This window comes from Trachinotus anak, unplaced genomic scaffold, assembly GCF_046630095.1.
Source record: "Trachinotus anak isolate AG129_WGS33_773 ecotype Australia unplaced genomic scaffold, CSIRO_AGI_Tana_v1 ptg000003l, whole genome shotgun sequence".
Taxonomy (NCBI): domain Eukaryota; kingdom Metazoa; phylum Chordata; class Actinopteri; order Carangiformes; family Carangidae; genus Trachinotus; species Trachinotus anak.
In genome coordinates, this window is record NW_027273854.1 from 7,649,869 (window position 1) to 7,667,774 (window position 17,906).

The window sequence follows — 17,906 nt, forward strand, 5'->3', positions numbered from 1 at the left end:
CACATTCAGCTGATCCTTAAAAGAAACGTTGACGCTCACGGTGACAGTGTGACGTTGCTTAGACGAATCCACGCTTTTACGTATCGGCGCATGACGTCAGGACGTCTGTCGAGTTAAACGCGGGATTTATACCATTACCCGCTGTTCGTCCTGTCTTTATACAGTGTTAGTTTCTCTTGTTTCAGCAGTTTCCAAGACAGGAATCGGTTGGGTAAGGATGTTAACCAAACTGCTGAGCTGGTATTTACATTGTGTTTATATTACGTTACATTCCCTAACTTCCTCCCCCAGACAGGTGAGATGTTGAGCCCCAAGCTGTTGACCCTGGTGCTGGTGGTGCAGCCGGGCAAGGTGCTGCTTGGCATGAAGAAGAGAGGATTTGGGGTGGGGAAGTGGAACGGGTTTGGGGGCAAAGTTCAGCCCGGAGAAACCATTGAAGATGCTGCAAGGAGGTAAACTTAGCAATCATGTTAAGGCATCTGTGTGTTAAGACCCTCCCTATAGTTTTAAAGAAGTTGCAGTCCTAGTAAGGACATGATCAGCTAATTTGGTGCAGGTGTAGAATGCAGGGTTTAATACCCGAGATATTTATAGATTCCACATGAAAACAACAATAAAAGCAGCAGAAAATCACATATCTATCATTTCTAAGATACACATTATGCAAAAACATATTTCAGGCTTTCAATAATGTGTTTTCTTCAAGATTTTAGAATCTCTTGAAGCAAAAAAAATAAAGTTTGACAAGATTGAATTTACTTTTCAGCTTCACAAGGCATATTATATTATCAAACCACAGATTATCAATTAAAAATCACAGTTTCATATCGATTTATATCATGTAAGAAATCCATATATTAAATATAATTCATGTATAACTAAAAACAACATAACACATGACATGTTTTGACTAATTTCAAATGTTTTTGGCATTTGAAATCAAATAATGTGTATATTTTATGTCACAGCAGAAGAAACGAGAGTATCGTGTGCAAGTGCTAACTGGAAACACTGTTTTGTGAATTCATGTGGTTTGTAAGCTTAATAAAGTAAGTGAATGTTGAGTCTGGACAATGTGCGATCAGTCAGCAGCAGGAAGTTTACTCCAAAGCCCAAGGAAGGAAGCCCTAAAGGCAATCAGGCCCATTCCCGAGATATTTTCCCTCAAATGTGAAAAAGAGACCTGCTTTGCGGGAAGGATGTTGGAAGGCTAAATACAGTAATATCAAGATGATGTTGGTTACACTTCGGAACAAAAGCACTTAGGAGAGTCAGTGTGTCAGTAAAAATACTTCACGTTAGTTTGATTGAAACAACCAAAGGAAATGAAATTGTGCCTGAAAACATTTAGTCAGACCTTACTGGGTCAAATCTTGTAAGCTATATTAAATCATGGTGTCTATTTAACCTTGCTTCTCTTACATGATAATGACAATGTAAAAAGTGAGACAATAATAAAGAAACAAGCACTTAGCTTTATAGATACTGTAGAGTAGGGACTTCCCCCACTTTGAGAATACACGGTATGTTTTGATAGTCAGATTTGTGGGAAGTTGGTGGTTGGAAAACACCACTGAGCAGTGAGGTTTGGCTACAGATAATTGTTCTTGAATGCACAATGCTGGCAGATGTGTTTTTAAATCAATGTGCAGTTTTATTGTGTCAGTTACTTTTATAAGGGGAAAAATAAAATGCAAACTCAAGGATCCGCTCCACTACATTTTCTGCAGCTGCCAACCACATCTCACTGTCTTCATCAGTGAATGTAGCTGACTCAGTAGAAAAATGATTTTCTGTCTCTTTGGGTGGTCCACACAAATAGACACTCTGTCTGGGAAACACTGATATCATCATTTTACCCTCTCTGATGGCTTCAACTGTATATGTGTGTGTGTGTGTGAAGTGTGCTGTGAGCTTACTTTTGAAATACATGATGATCAAAAGTTTATTTGATGTTTTCATTTTCAGAGAACTGCAGGAAGAAAGTGGCCTCACAGTCGATGCTCTTGAGAAGGTTGGAAATATCAAATTTGAGTTTGTCGGAGAAACACAGCTACTTGACGTCCACATTTTCAGAGCTGATACGTATAACGGAGACCCAACAGAGTCCGAGGGTATGATTCGTACTGCCCCAGTCGTACTGTGGGTAGTGTTAAAGGATAATTCATTTTATCATTTTGAAATCATTTTACAGCAGTCACTTAAAAAACAGAAGTGTCACTTCTTTTTTCATGCACTTTGGAAGATTGTTGTGCATATTTCCAAGTAATTGACATCTGTAAAACAAAAAAACAACAAAAAACCCCTTAAATTTTTCTCTTTTTACTTTTGGTTCCTCTTAATCTTGACTTCCTTTTATGTTGTCGAAGTGCCAGTCCAGACTTTATGACAAATTTAATTTATTATTGTCCTTTACGTTTAGATAATGAGGCCTCCTGAGAATCAAAACAGGTTTCAGTTCACAGTGTAGTACGCCACACTAAAATATTTGTTACAGGTAGATGTCTCACGTTCCAAATCATACTTAAGTAAAACAACATAAATCTCATCAGCAGATTGTACTTGAATTATTAAAGGTAAAAATGCTCATGCAGAAAAATTGATTATTTTAGGATGTTTTATTATTGATATTATACACATAATTGAGTTCTTAAAACCATATTTTCTAAAAATGTGAAAAGAATTGTCACTGCATTAAAGATATTCAAATTCAAATCAGCTGTGGTTTAAAAAGTATTCTATTGATGAGTGTCTGTAACTCGAAACAAGAAAGAATATTCTATCTACTTATACAAATGTTTCACTTATATAAAGAAAATAAGACTTTAAGGACTAAAGTTATTCTATAAGCAGATATGGTGCACTGAATAATGCATCATATATAATGAACTGATCATACGTTTTGTACATGTGATCTTAATCTACAAAATAACTTATTAACTGCAGCCAGGTGTTAAATACATGTAGGGGAGTAGAAACATAAAAAGCACTGTAGCAGGAAAATAAAATACTCAGTAAGTACTTAGTAAGTACAGTGCTTGAGTAAATGTAGTTAGTTACTTATAACCACTGTCTCGAAATGTATTGACTGAGACACAGACATGCCTGTGTGCAAGGACAGTATATAAGTGAAGGGGGAGAATCTTTTAAGTGTGCTCAAAAAGAAATACTGTAAATACAGAGACAAGAGGCCGTGAGCAGAGGGAACGCTGCAGAGACCCTGCACTGATCTGTGAATTTAGTCAAGGTCAACTGGGTGAAGTTTACAGACGGCAAGCAGCAAACCACAGCTTGTGGAGGAGTCAGAAATCAGCTGTGAACTAAAGAGTCCGGAGGGGAAGATGAGCCAAACAGCCAGTGAGATAAGAGGAGGAAATAGCTTGTCAGGAGTTTAATGAAGTAGGTTTGATTCAGAAGCAGTGTGGGCGAGTGATTAAGTTTGAGAAATAAGAAATCACACCTTTTCAAGTTTTTAGCAAGGACATTTATGCCAAAGTTGAAAAGAGCACAGTATATTTTATCTTTAGGGAAAACTATATTTCATCCATGAAATATGTGTTCATATACACTTGTCGGCATTCACACATAAAGAGCAGCTTTGCCGTTTTTGAAGTCTGTTTAAACAACACTCACATGCCCATGTGTATTGTACTTTATATTGAGAGAATAACTGGTCACCATATTGATTAGTCCTTGTGATACTGACTATGAAGAAATCCACTCTCAGCACACACAAAATTCACATCCTGGAACACATAATTATCAACTGAAGTTGAAATGAGTCTTTATGAGTCTGAGTTAGACAAATCAGCCAGAAATCTTTTTTAGCACGACATTCCCTCTTTTTTTCCTTCACCACTGCTCATCAAGGGAATGCAAAGAGGATTTTTTTGTACTAAATGATTGTTGACTGTTGATTGTTGATGACTATGGTGGTGTTGAGCTTAAAAAAAGGATTTATTCAAGGTGCTTATGGACATGGGAGTATTGTTTCAGGAAGGACTTCAAAAAACAAAAACCTTTACTTTAACTGAATTGGGAGTGTTTTTTCATTTTCAGTTTAAAAGCACATTGACACACAGAACAGATAAAATAAAGCAGGAAAGGAGTCTGAAATTGCTTTTATCTGCTCTGCCTTAATAATGAAGACTTATTACATACTAATTTTTAAGTCCTAATGCAACTTCATTAATAATTTCTGCTCTGCACTGGACAGTGATTCAGATCCCTGTCACTGTTTCAGAAGTGGCACAGAAATAACTAAGATAAGTGATAAACTCAATGAACCTTGAGCCTCCTGTAACATCACAAGGCAGATGATAAAACTTTGGTTCAGTCTTGTGAGGTTGACTAATTATTCTTTCTTTGCTTTTCTAGAAATGAGGCCTCAGTGGTTTAAATGTGACCAAATCCCTTTCAGTGAAATGTGGGCAGATGACATTCTGTGGTTCCCCTTGATGCTCCAGAAGAAGAAGTTTGTTGGATACTTTAAGTTCCAGGGTCACGACGTGATCCTCAGCCACAAACTGGAGGAGGTGGAGGAGCTCTGAGGTCACCTTGCTGTTGCTGTTGTTGTTTATGACTGGACCCAAAAAAACATCAGCCTTAAAAATTTTGACATTAACTACCCAAGATATCCCACTGTTCAATGTTCTTGTCCGGTTTCATTTGTGGAAGGAGATGAGAAGATCCTGAGGACTTTGAAGAATCGTGTTGACTCTACATGTAGAGTGCTTAATTTACTGTATGTTAAACATCAGGATAAAACTTTTTTCTCAGTCTTAGTCATCAGAACTGTTACCAGCTGAATATTTTGTATTCACCTTACATAATAATAATAATAACAATAATAATAATAATAATAATAAAGCAGCTGTTAATGGAAAAATGTTTTCAGTTGTGTCATTTTATTTGTCAGGAAAACTGATTGAACACCATTTCCATTTCTCTTTAATAAAATATTTACAATATCTACAGTAATTATTTTATTGGGTTTCATTTTCTGTGCTGATTCCCAATACATTTTTTTGTCAACAAACGTGTTTCATACAGCATTACAGTTTCTTCATAAAAAATATCCATCATAAAAATATTTTGATTTGCATATTGGCATCATTCATTTCCACACAGTCAGTGTCGGATGTGATGAGATGAAATCAGGTGGTGACAATTTGTGAGCTAATAAAAATGTAAGTGTAAATGTAAAATGTTTGTCAACTTGTTCCTTTAATTTCTGTCTATCTTTCTTTCTATTTTATTATAGAAAAATATATCATGTTCTGACAAACTACGTGCACGGACACACGTGCGTCATTATTTTCATGCCAAATATTGGAAAGGTACAATGTCTGGTCATGTATTGAAAAGGAGTTCAACAACATCCACATCCACATTATGTTTGTCCTCATACACACAACAGTACACACATGACACACATGTACACACTGATATCTGCAACTGTGAGAAACAGTCCTCGTGTATGGAGTGATATGGCCTAAAATGTTCTGCTGGAATCAAACATACAATGTGGTAATCATGGAAGTTTTACATCAGAACTGCGTAGGAATTCACAGGTGTGTATTTAAGTGAATTTATAATATTTATCTTTGGTAGTAAATCAGTAGCTTATAGTGTTATTACTGACATATCATGCCACTAGTGCTGGAGGTCATCATTTCATCGATACATCTCAAATCTCTGCCCTTTGTACTATCCCACAATCTGAGCTCAGGCTTTTCAGGAAAATAGCTTATAAAATAAAAGGGGGTCTTGCAAACAGTTAAAGCAAAGAAAGCAAAGATGTTTCTCTACATAAACGTAAACCGTAAGAAATAGCACACTTGTCCATAAAAAATACAAAGCATGCTGCTATACATCCTTATAAACTAATATCTGTATCAAAAATACATTGGTCTAAAATTATTCACTAAGTAAAACCAAAAAGTTAATGACTAGAGATTTAAAATAATCCCATCCTTTAATAAAGTCAAACTTTCCGTCCCTCTCAGTTTTTCTTAACTATACTTAGTGTGTAAAACATTTTACAAGTTTGAGTTAATAGCAGGTGCTTTATCAGATGAGCTACAATACATGAAAATACTGACATCCTACTTAAATAACACCTGAGAGGATTTTTCTTCCTTGTTGGCAGCTGTAAAAGTTGATTTGGAAATTATTAATGGACATTATATCTTCATCAAGCTGAGCATAAAATGACTCATGAGCAACACTGTCCAGTTAAAGGTCATATGGTTGAGGATCAAACCCAAAAATGAAAATCCTCTCACTGAATGGATTGTGTATTGTGCTATAGAAGATGTAGTACAAGGAAAACATGTTGTGCATTATACTTTTTTTTTTTTTGCTTTATACTATGATACTACTTTTTAGCTCACAGAGCAAGTTATTTTCCAGTTTGTAATCCTCATCAGTGGCAGTGTTTCTCCTTTGCAGCTCCCTAAGGTTTTAGATGGGTTTTTTTTTTAATCCGTTATTATCTCCAAAAAGACATCCAAGCTTTGGCTGGAGTTCATTCCACACCTCTCCCATCTGGAAAAAAAACAAAACAAATATAGTCACATTTCTTCAAGTAAATTTCTGTACTCAAATCCTGGAATTTGGAATTGAAAAGAGCTCAGTACATTTATCTTCAGGGGCTCTGAGTTGAACCGAAACCGTCTAAAAATGTTGGCCTATCTGAATTTCTGTGAAAAAGATCAGGTGTCTAACCAAAGCGAAATATATGCTGTACACTTTGTTTGATTTTATAATGGGCAAAGGTATATGGGAGATTCACTTGAATGTGAAATGTATGCCAACTCAAATCCTAGATGAGAAGATTATCCATTCAGTGATACAATCTATCATTATTAGTTCTTTTGTTGGACTTTAAAAGCCAATTTAAAGCTGATTTGACCCTCCTGGAGCGAGCAGTGCTGTGTCGATACAGAGGAGGGTCTAAAGAAAAATTAGTTCCAGACGTGCAGTCTCACCTCTCTGTGTCCTTGGACCTGGGAGTTAACAAAAGCCCCGAGAATGTGGGATGTGATTGGAAGGTAGGTGAAGATAAGCTGTGTCTCTTGATGAAGGCAGAACAGGGAGAAGTAGTTACGCAGCTCCATGGTCTGAATGGCGTTTTCTTGCTATTAGCAGAATGGAAAAGTACAATGTGAAATTGTAACCACTAACCACTCAAGTGATGATAATAATCAGAGAAAATCATTCTCTATGACTAATTAAGACCTTAAGACTTATACCATTGTAAGAAGCACATGCAAGGGTGCATTAATCTCAGCATATTACTCTACTATTACTACAATATGTCCATGATAGCAGCTTTATCGGCCCTCTATGGGTGGCTTGACATGAAACTTGGTACAAAAATTCACGTTCCCCTTGGAATGAAATGTAATTATTTTGCTGATCATGTATAAGCATCATTAAACCATCCAATACCTCAATTTATGACTAAATACATTTAGTTACCTGCAAAACCAGTGACATTCATGTTGACCATTTGTGCTTAACGCTAACTGGCAAGTTAGTGTGCCGACACACTAAACTAAGGTGTGTTGGCACACTAAGTTGATACTAAGGTACTATACTATAACAACTGGTATATATACACATGAGTTCATGCAAACCACACAGACTAAGAGGAACTGCAGTCACAAGATGAAAACCAACAGGGATATGACTATTGAGATGACAAATTGTGTTAACTCCCAGAGAACCTAATATGACTCAGCTTTGTTCCAGTGTTTGAAATTCAAAGTGAGCCCGCCCCCCACATTTAATATTTCAGAATTTCAATACAATTGGATTGCTAGAAAAAAAATTTGAGGTTTAATCCTGTCAGATATTGATGGTAGGAAATACTGCAAAAGGAAATATACTGGATGAAGTCCCTGGCAGTATTTAGACTCCAAAATGTGAAATGGTTTGATTGACTCTAAAAAGGAAAATATCTTGTTGTTAATTTCACACCTCAGAAGTGGAAAATGGGAAATGCTGTGAGAACTTCTAGGCTTTCCAGATGTCACACGCCATTTTTTATTTATTTTTACTCAGTGGGATATCATTTCATGTGGTATTTTGTATGCATGTATTATGTGAAAAGCTGGATTTGTTTAATGGCTAATGGAGGGATACAAGTTACTGTGACAGGGTTGCTATGGTACCTCGCACAAGACATGGCCAGACTGTGTGTTTTATGGGGAGTGGATTAGTAATAGACCAACTGAAGCCAATGTAGCGCTTTATTTATCGGGTAGTAAATGAGTTGAAACAGAATGCAATCAGTGAGGGGGCCACCTGAGAGGCTAAAAATGTGGGGGAAGAGGAGACACTGAAAGAGACTGATCACCTGAACAATTCGTGATTCGAGCTGCTCCACAGATGTCTGCTCTTTTGGCTGAACGGTAGCGCTCATCATCTGCCTCTTCATCACACTGTACTTGTGCAGAGCTCTCTGGTGCTCGTGCAGCACGCCCTTCTCGTGGCGCTCACAGAGATCCTGCAGGAAAACAGTCACAGTCACATAACAGCACTTCTTATTTGCCTCAAAACGGCAAAATGGTATTTCATACTAATACCTAACAGCCAAGGATGACAGGGGGACTTTTTGTCGAAATCAGGAAATTACCATATATATTACTGTTGATAGATTTAGTTGAGGAGCTATGAAAAATGCCTCTTTATCTGCCCACCAGTTGCCTTGATAAATCTGAACAGTCCACCCACTCATAAAAACTACACTCCCAAGTGAGATAGGCTTGTTGGGTTAAAACCAACCATTACATAATATCCTGAATTCATTTACTGAACCTGGATTTATTCTCAATATACAGCTCCTCATTATATCTCCCAATCAGAAAACAGGTGATTGATTTTATAGCCTTGATGGATGAAAACGGTGCTTCATACATAAGCGTCACTGGTCTGTGATGTCAAACATAAAACCACCTGCCATGAAAGGTCTGGGCCCCCTGGGGAGGAATTCAAGTTGTTTCAAATGAGCACAGCAAAAAAACAAAAAAAAACAAAAGTGAAACTGACTCACTCTGTATGACTGCAACAAATCCAGGAAAAGATTCAGTTTTTCCACAACATCATCCTCTTCCCGTCTGCCCTGAGGACATTAGCAAAACAACATTTATTACCCGGTGCCAGTTTTGGACGAGCACGGCAGAGCAGGTGGTGTGGGTGAAAGACTGAGGGCTGTACCTGCTGAGCAGCTTTGTCAGATAGCACGGCAAACTCCACCGACAGACTCTTCAGTGACTGACGCAGGGTCCCCCAGGTGCTTTGTGAAGAGGCCAAGGCGGGAAGAGATGAAGCATCTGAGCCCAGTGTACTGCAGAGAACAGCATTATTACCGGGACAGAAAGTAATATTGTGGTGCCTCAGCTGCCAAATGCATTTCAAGCTCACAACCATGAAGAGACACAACAACACAGAGGATTTTGAATCACATTAACATTTGTTTTCTCAGTCCAAAACCTCTGGATACTAGAGAAATATCTCATATCCATAATAATGAAAATACCTGAGCTCTCTGCCAAACATGAGGAGATCAGTAGCATTCTCCTTAGAGCGCTCGGCCATTTTCTCGGCTCTGTCCCGCAGCTTGTGGAAGCTGTTGTGGATATTTCTAATCAGTTCTCTGCTTGTTGAGAACTGAGCCTGAATGTCAGCGGGGAGATACTCCTACAGAACAGATCCAACACAATTTTAAATGCAGGTTATTCTTTTGGGGGGGGTAACTGTGCAAGGATTTTTCCATCGTACATACGGCATGTGACGAACCTTTGCTAGGGTTGCAATTCTGTTGGTCATGAACTCATCACCAGTTTTCTTGTAAGCATCACGCAGCTTAGTCTGAACATCCTGTATGGGAAGAGGGGTGAGGAGTTTGTGAGGGGAAAAAAAAACATACTGAGTAGCTGGAACAGGATGCATCTCGGTGTCAGTCATCATGACGATAGTGCTTATTGTGCAACAGCCAGCGCCGCAGAAAGCAGGCAGCAAGTTCAAGAAGCTACATACAGAGCCGCTGAAGGTGAGGAAGGTCTTAACCAGCTCGTCCGCTGAGAACACGGGGTGCCGTGCCACCAAGTTAATGAACCTGCCAAGAGCACGCCTCCTCCCCTCAATAAACTCCCGCTCGGAGATGGAGGTCAGCACTGGGGACAGACACCAGAGAAAACAAAAACTTATGGAAGAAGTACAACATGGGAGCACATTCAGCAGTTTGACCGGCGGTGTTGACGTTGATAGAGATGGAATGAGGCCGAGATCAATGGTTTTTGATATGCTGCTGCTGTTTTACTGGCTTGTGACACAGTATGTATATGTCATACAGCACTTATCATTGCCATACACCAATTCTTACTGATATATGCTGCTTATTATGATATACCCGTGGTGTGTGTGACCTATATATAGCTTATCACTCCAACTTCCACTGGAATACCAGTAACATGCCACTCTTTAATCTTTAATGGTGTATGCCACTTTGGCTGGTGGCATGTTACTGCTTCTCTGCTACCACTTACATTTATTTATTGTGATTCTTTACAGGCATACGCAACTACTGACTAATCGTCGCCACAGTGTCTCTGTTACTGTGACGTGGTTCATCACTGAGCAACCATCGTCATTGTTTTCACATTGTCATTTGACACGTATCTATTACAGCCACCTTAAGGTCAATTTTTATAAAGTGGCATACCTAAATAAATGGAAACAAAGGAAAACTCCGCTGAGTTTACACATCAAGTTTCTGCCTCACAGGTCCTGGCTTCTACTATAACACACCCGAATCTCTGTTAATGGTTCAGTTGCGTTGTGAGTAATGTAGGCACCAGGTTTTGTTTTGACAGGGAAGAAAAATGCAGTTTTTTTTTTTTTTTTGTTTTTTTTTTAATGATCCGTCTTGTTTTTCAATACCATCTCTTTTAATACTTTTTTTTTTTTTTTTTTTTTTTTTTTTTTTAACGGTCCATCATGAGTCTGACATTGTTATAGGAGTTCATTGCTAAAATCGGTGGAGCACTATTTCAATTTCCCACAAGTAAATACACTGTTGTCAGAATCTTACTGACATCCTGAGACCCTCAGAAATCCTCTGCACTTAATACTGGGGGGAAAAAAAGCACAAACATGTAGAGTACTGAAGTAGAGCTTGAGCGTCACATATCAATCAATAAGATGAGAAAAAAAGAGCACAACTGGCGGGATGGCACATTTACATGAGTGAACTGAAACAGACTCATTTTATGCATCACTGCTTTCCTTGTTTCTGTCAGGCCATAACTTTGATGAACAGCAGTGTCTGTTTGAAACAATAGAACCTGCGATAACAGCAGTGTGGACTGAAATTGACAGCAATGAATATTTATTCCTACTCATTAAAAAAAAAGTTCAGCTACCAGTACCTCCTGGTTATTTTTATGTTTGCAGGTGACTTTTTAGTAACGCATATTAACCCAAGTAAAAATGGTCTGTAAGCAATTAAAAAGGTTCAAAAAGGATGATACAAAATCTAAGATAGAGCAAATGAAGAAACAAAGAAATACATTAGTGACTGTCTAGATGTCAGAGCGTTCAGACATACCTCCCTTCAACATCCTTTTAGGTGGCAGTGCCGGCACCACTCTGTAGGCAAACCTCTGTAGCAAAACCTCATGGAAGACGTCAAAGTCACTATAGCGCCTGTAAACTGATATTTTATAACGCTAGAAAACAAGAAGCAAAGAAGAAAATGATCAGAAAATGCGCAAACTACATTACTGTAGATTTTCTGTACCTTTCAAAATAAAAAAAAAATAATAATAAATCATCGGTGTCAAGCAAGGGATGCATTTGAGGTTATTCGAACACAATAATTCATGCGTTAGTAGCTTTTATGGGATGCCTTGCCTGGCTGGTGACCTGGTACTCCACATGTTTGAGGAACAGGCCCTTTTTCTCAGGTATGAGCTCCACCTGGACTGTGTCTATGACCAGCAGCTTGTCCAGCGTCTGGGAAATCATCAGGGCGTCCTCCTGTGCTGGCTGCATCCTCAGGGCACTCAACTCTTTCGGCTCCCCGAGCTGAGGTTTCGGTAACTCTGTCGAGCACACCACCAGAACCAGCTTCTAATATTTGTTTTTCATGATTAAATCAGCACGTATAGGATGGAATGAATTTCCCAATTGGCAGGAATGCTGTTGTTAAAACCACTTTACTCCATTCAACAGATTAATACGTGTCTGACTCTATTTGTCTTTGGCTGCTGCAGTATTGTGCATGTGTTCTGTGATTCATCCCTTCCTGTGCATTCCAAGAGGGTCACGAATTGAATGTAATATACTGCAACAAATGCAGAAAACTTGTTCTAGCACAGCTGAGGAAGTGGCATGCAGAAAGCTGCTATACTGGCCACACCTGAAATAACAGAGAGGGCCTTAAATAATCACAGAAGGTTAGGAATGGATCTAAGTCAAGCCAGCATAATGGCTACCTCTATGAAAACCATAAAACCCCCCCTATCATCTTCCCACTTGGGAACTAGTGAAAGAATGCAACACTTAAACATAGCTTAGGCTTCACTACCAGAATAAAATAAAACAAATGAGGCTGAATTAAAAATAAAATGTGAACTTTTCATCTGTTGTGAAATAGGCTCAAAGTATGAGATGGAAAATTGCACCTAAATTTTATCTAAATACTGCCAAAGGTCCCTCTGTTGCTTTACAACTATTACCATAGTATGCAGTATTTCTCACTGAAGGTGAGAAATAGTAGGTGGGTATATCTCAGTGGAAAACTGTCACAAAGGGCCAGTAAAAGAGTGTACAAATGAAATATCTTGACTGCAGAGGGATAGCTGAGGTTTCCTTTGGACGCCCTGAAGAATCACCAAGCTACTCATTAAGCAAAACCTTTACTGCACTGCTGTTACTGTAACACTGTCACCTACCTTGTATGAAATTCTCCAAGAGTTTGGGGCTTGGCTGCTTTCCTTGCTGAGCAAGAGCAATCAGAGCGAGCGCTTTATAGAGGGACAACTTGCTCAGGAATCCATCTGTGGAGTCAACATGCTCAGCAATCTGAGAAGGACAAAGACAATATGACCTAAAGGTCACTGTTCTTCAGTCTGAGATCTAAATTCAACTGTGGTCTGCATTCCTCTAAGCAAAAAAATGCTCACTAGACACAAAAGCGATGATATGCTGGAAGGTCAGGAGAAAGGAAATTCTACTGAACAATGAATTGTGTCTGAAATATGCCACTAATATGACACTATAGGCTCAGAGCAATTTCATAACATTGATGTGTTGTAACGTGAATCTATATCTCAGCAGTAAAGAAAAAAAAAAAAAGATTGCCAATTATTTAGAGGTGAGGTCCTCAGCAGTCTGCTAGTCTACACAAAGCTTTTGCCAGCTTCCTACCGATAAGACATTACACCTGTATCTACTTTTTCTTTATTGCCTAATAGTAATTCACAAAACATGTCTAATCAGAATCAAACTAATATTTGAGCAGGGATGCCATTTACACAAGTGTTTAATTTAGCCATTCGATTAGAGCAGCACAAATCTCAGGCTATTTAATGAACCAATTATTTCATATTCGTTCATGAATGAATATGGGATCTATAGAGAGAAGACGGCGGATGGATGGATGGATGGATGGGAACCACTCCATTATGTATATTAAAAGGTAAATAACCTACGTATACAAGTTGTATCAGGCAAAAGTCAGCTAAAACACAAAGTAGAAAATACCATTTATTTGTATTTATGGTGAAGCCTTTCTGTGTGTGATTACAAGCTGGTGCCTGCTGCAGCTTCTTGATGACTCATCCCCCAAAGTAAAGTGTGAACCCCTCACCTGGCCTAAAACAGCCTTGGAGAGATCGGTCCTTTGGAGCAACCGCTGAAAAACTTCAACCTGCACCCTCCCATCTGTCCTACAGCAGACGGCCTCATATACTTCCCTGTAATAGGCAGGAACTGAGCCTAAAAGAGGAACAACACCTACATAGCATCACAACCACCCAAAAAGAACAAAAATCACTTAAATATAGTGCCCTAGTTTACATATGTGGCACCCAGAGCTGAGATTATGGTGATCCTATCACATTTTATAGACCCGCTCCTTTTAGTTTCTATCATATGATTTTATATCATCCTAACACAGATTCTAAAGTTTTGCTCTGATGCCCAAAAAAAAGAGACAATTTTCAGAGACAAAGAAAGCCTTAAAGATTCACATCATGAACAACCTTATCAGCTATACAGTAGTGTGTGGTAGATAATGAATCTCTAGTTATTTCAGTGTGGGCCTGATAGTGTACTGCTGAGTTCAGTACTGAAGAGACCAGCTGACAGTTTTCACGTGGCAGGAAAAAAAAAAAAAAAAAAAAAAAAAAAAGCATCAAAACTTTCATAAACCTTTTTACCCCACTGGCATCGTCTCCAGCCAGCCGATTTTCATCATCAAGTAAACAAGAAAACATCAGCAGGTGATTTAAAACAAGCTCTAAACACCGATGAACGCCTTTATAATGGAGCGACTTCATTCTGATCACAGTGTACCCAAAAGTCCTGATTGGTCAGTTCGCACCGCGACTTCAGCAGCCACAAATATCCAGACTTTTAACACATCCAGTGGTAAATGTCCAGCTGCCCTGACACCGCAAAGCCGAACACAACACTGAAGCGAGTAGGAAGCGACATAAGGCAACGCAGCGTGAAGAAGACTGGGAGAAGCTTTCGCACCGTACCTTCATTGATCTCTCCTGCCATGGCTCAGAGTGTCATGTGAGCGCAAGAGCACCTCCATGTGATTTCCTGAAGAAAAGGAAAAACAAGTAACTTATTTCTTAAAGTTGTAGTGAGCGCTGGTTAAAGTCCAAGTCTGGAGAGAGCAGCCCAATAAACGGACTCTCTCATGCGCTGATGACTGAAGAGTGCGTCATAAAGCTGGTGTAATTGAAACGATGGAGTTTGAAGGCGCCTCTGTTTATATCCCAGCAGCTCAGACCAGCCGCGCTAACAATGCAGTCTGTGGCTCACTAAATAATCTGGGGAATATTATCTCGTTTTAACCTTTTTTATTTCCTGGTTTCACTTGTGCAAGTGAATTTGGTTTAATTTTCTGTTCCTCATTCTTCAGACTCGTGTGTATAAATGGTGCTGCCTTCAATGACTCATCGGAATTTTAATGTTTGGAGTAACTGATGTCAGCATCGGAGCATTTTCAGATTTGAAATCAAGAGGCACAGCTACGAAATGGGCAAAAGCATTTTAATTTACTTGTTAAATCTTGCTATGCACTCTGACATAGCTTCTTAGTTTTAAACCATGTAAAATCTCAGAAATCCTAAATTTAGTTGTATTCACCACTAAGGCTGGATAATCCCTACAGACCAGGTAAAGAAGGCAACTGCTCAGGGACCACAGGTGTATACTTTGGATCCACACAATTTGATTAATAAAATAAAATGTTGGTAATTACAATTTCATTTATGTCAGGTCCTTCTTCCTCCCTGACCCTGGGCATAGGCTGCAACTTATAATTATCTTCATTATCAATATGTCTGACAATTATTGTCTTTAATAATAACTGACTGTAAGTTCAGTGTATAAAATGTAAGAAAGGGCCCAAGTTAAGATATTCTATTTGGTATTTTTTCTGACATACAGTCAAAAACTAGAAGATTTTGAGATTACTATGAAAACTGGGAAAACTAGCTTCTTCTTTTTTTTTACTGCTTTTGAACAATTAATGGATTATCAAAATTGTCTGTAATTCATTTTCTGTCAATCGCTTTAATAAAAAAAAAAATCATTTCAGCTCTAGAGAAGGCTGCTGGCTGGCTTTTAGATGGGCTATAATAAACTACCATGCGGCCTCTAGTCATGTTCACCACCTGTATTTCAATAAAGTAGTCGACACAGTTGTAATGTTTTCGACACTGACTGAACCCCTCTGTCGCTGTACCCTGTGCGCCTCTGGGTGGCGCTGCCGGGCTGTTTTTGTGCCGGGGGGTGGGCTGTGTGCGGGCTGGGCCAGGCGGCTTGCCAGCTGGGTTAATGCCGTGCACAGTCGCCGTGTTGGCTCCAGTCTCCCAGCGCTCCAGTAGGAACTGGATGGAGGTTTAACTCGGAGGGGCTTGTTTGAGCTGCTGCGGCGGAATAAGACTGGAAGACATGAACAGAGGAATTACCCACTAAAACAAACGAAAGAAAAAAAAACAGGATGTAATGTGAACAAACCGCGGAGCAGAATGTCAAGAGGAACAAAAGAGACTTGTTGTTGTTATTCGACTCTCAGCGGACTGAACTAACTAGCGGCTAAACCGGCTAACGGTAGCTGAGTTAACGCTAGCTACATCACGGGTACATTTAACTAGCTGAAACAAAGGATTTTTTTACAAACCTAAATGTAAAAGGACTACGGCACTCGGGGGTTGTCCGCGGTTAACATTATAGCAGGAAACCCCGTTAGCGACACAACTCTGCGTTAAATTGACAGATTAACAAGCTAACTAGCTCGGCTAAGCTTCAGGTTGCCGGTGTTAGAGCTAACAACTAGTTTTTGTCAAGTTAGCGAGCAGTTGTCCCTCAAAGTACCAATGCTAAGTATTATAATATAGTATGTGCAGCTTTTAAATGGTGTATTGATCATTGATTGTAATTTCAGTGAATAATTAAATATTTTTGGATTGGCACAGTTAAAATAACACTTCAACTTTATCAAGTGTGTGTAACGCAAGCTAGCCTCTGATGCTAGTGAGCAATAATGTCTGTTTCTTTGCTTTCATCCCGGATGCAGACAGGCTTTATGAAGCGGACTCCCCTGCCTGTTTACAGTTTCAAGCATCCTTGCTTGTTCGTCTGCTGAGCGCAACTCATTGACGTTTACTCGCCATGGCAGCAGTGGTTAGCTACTCTCCACCATGGTGGGTGAACCTGCTGCACAGACTTCCCCATTTCAACCTCAAGTTCGAGCAAACTAGCAGTGATTTCCAACCAGAAGACTGGACATATCAGCAGGTAAAACCTCACCTCACTGACTTCTTTGTTTCGTATCAGGTGACCCTTGAAGTTCGGGAATCCCAGGTAGCTTATTCGTTCCCCACAGGGATGTTTACAACAAATATTAGTGTCAGTATCAGTTTGATTTCAGTGTCCACCTTTAGGAGGATATGATGGTGACGTTGTAGATAAATATGAACAGTGACAGATGACCTGTTTCCACCTGTTCTCTCTCTTCACCCTTTGATCCATGTCACCATCTGTGTGTAGCTGTTTATCCATGCCTTGACCTTTTCCAGACAGTGGCCAGCTGGCATTGTACAGTATGAGCCAAGTGAGCTAAGTTGGCCAAATGGACTTCGAATGTTATTTTCTTTAAGATCAAGTCACAACCAGTTATTGTTACAGTTTTGTTATACCACATGAGGAGCTTTTTGACTGAAGCGCCTTTATAATAAAACTCCTTTTGTACTCAGATTTAAGACATTAAACTGGTAGCAAGTCCAGAAGGTGACCGCACAGCCTGGTGAACAGCTAAGACTGGGGGAGGGGAGATCAGCATGACATTTGTTCAAATGCTTAATATTAAAGAGAATCTCTGATTTTAGGTCAAGTGATATTTGGTTTTATTGTAGTAGTGGTATTTTTTTCCGACTTAGAACATTTACTCATTTATCCTGATACAGTTTGTTTCTGTAAACCGTTGGCTGGTGTGCAGGTCTCAGTAGAGAGATTGTGAATGCATTCTGCTTTAAAAGTCAGAAAAACTGAATAGTCTAGTGTCAGATGGCCCAGCATTAACTTCAGATTACATAGCATTCTTTTTGGTTTTATGTTTAACAAAGAAATCCCTTACCATCTGTGAAAGCCAT

The 17,906-nt window shown here is 39.1% G+C and overlaps 3 protein-coding genes across 7 annotated transcripts in view; 2 read left to right on the plus strand and 1 right to left on the minus strand.

Moving 5' to 3' along the window:
* On the plus strand, window positions 1-5,207 carry nudt1 (nudix (nucleoside diphosphate linked moiety X)-type motif 1). The gene is made up of 4 exons (XM_071471118.1): window positions 1-211; window positions 292-452; window positions 1,969-2,114; window positions 4,378-5,207. Exons 2-4 carry the CDS (start codon window positions 301-303, stop codon window positions 4,548-4,550), a joined length of 471 nt encoding a protein of 156 aa, XP_071327219.1. The 5' UTR covers window positions 1-211; window positions 292-300; the 3' UTR covers window positions 4,551-5,207.
* snx8a (sorting nexin 8a) lies at window positions 4,889-15,121 on the minus strand. Of its 2 annotated transcripts, XM_071471037.1 has the most exons (14): window positions 15,103-15,121; window positions 14,778-14,844; window positions 13,883-14,010; window positions 12,966-13,095; window positions 11,923-12,113; window positions 11,618-11,738; window positions 10,048-10,184; window positions 9,808-9,888; window positions 9,548-9,708; window positions 9,226-9,355; window positions 9,062-9,130; window positions 8,366-8,515; window positions 6,993-7,142; window positions 4,889-6,549 (listed from the first exon to the last, which is right to left on the minus strand). In XM_071471037.1, the coding sequence occupies exons 2-14, from the start codon at window positions 14,797-14,799 to the stop codon at window positions 6,466-6,468; spliced, it is 1,554 nt and encodes a 517-aa protein (XP_071327138.1). In that variant the 5' UTR covers window positions 14,800-14,844; window positions 15,103-15,121; the 3' UTR covers window positions 4,889-6,465. The 2 variants fall into 2 exon arrangements, with proteins under 2 accessions (XP_071327138.1, XP_071327146.1); XM_071471045.1 differs by lacking the exons at window positions 13,883-14,010; window positions 15,103-15,121 and having other exon boundaries at window positions 14,778-14,917.
* Window positions 14,479-17,906, plus strand: part of ttyh3a (tweety family member 3a) — a 25,556-nt gene continuing 22,128 nt past the window's right edge. The window contains exons 1-2 of one of the 4 annotated variants that reach the window (XM_071471023.1): window positions 14,479-14,814; window positions 16,832-17,052. In XM_071471023.1, coding sequence (XP_071327124.1) covers window positions 16,927-17,052 — 126 coding nt within the window. In that variant the 5' untranslated portion in view covers window positions 14,479-14,814; window positions 16,832-16,926. Of the gene's footprint in view, window positions 14,865-16,058; window positions 16,396-16,831; window positions 17,053-17,906 lie in introns of those variants that run through there. The other 3 variants (XM_071471022.1, XM_071471016.1, XM_071471024.1) reach the window with 3 other exon arrangements.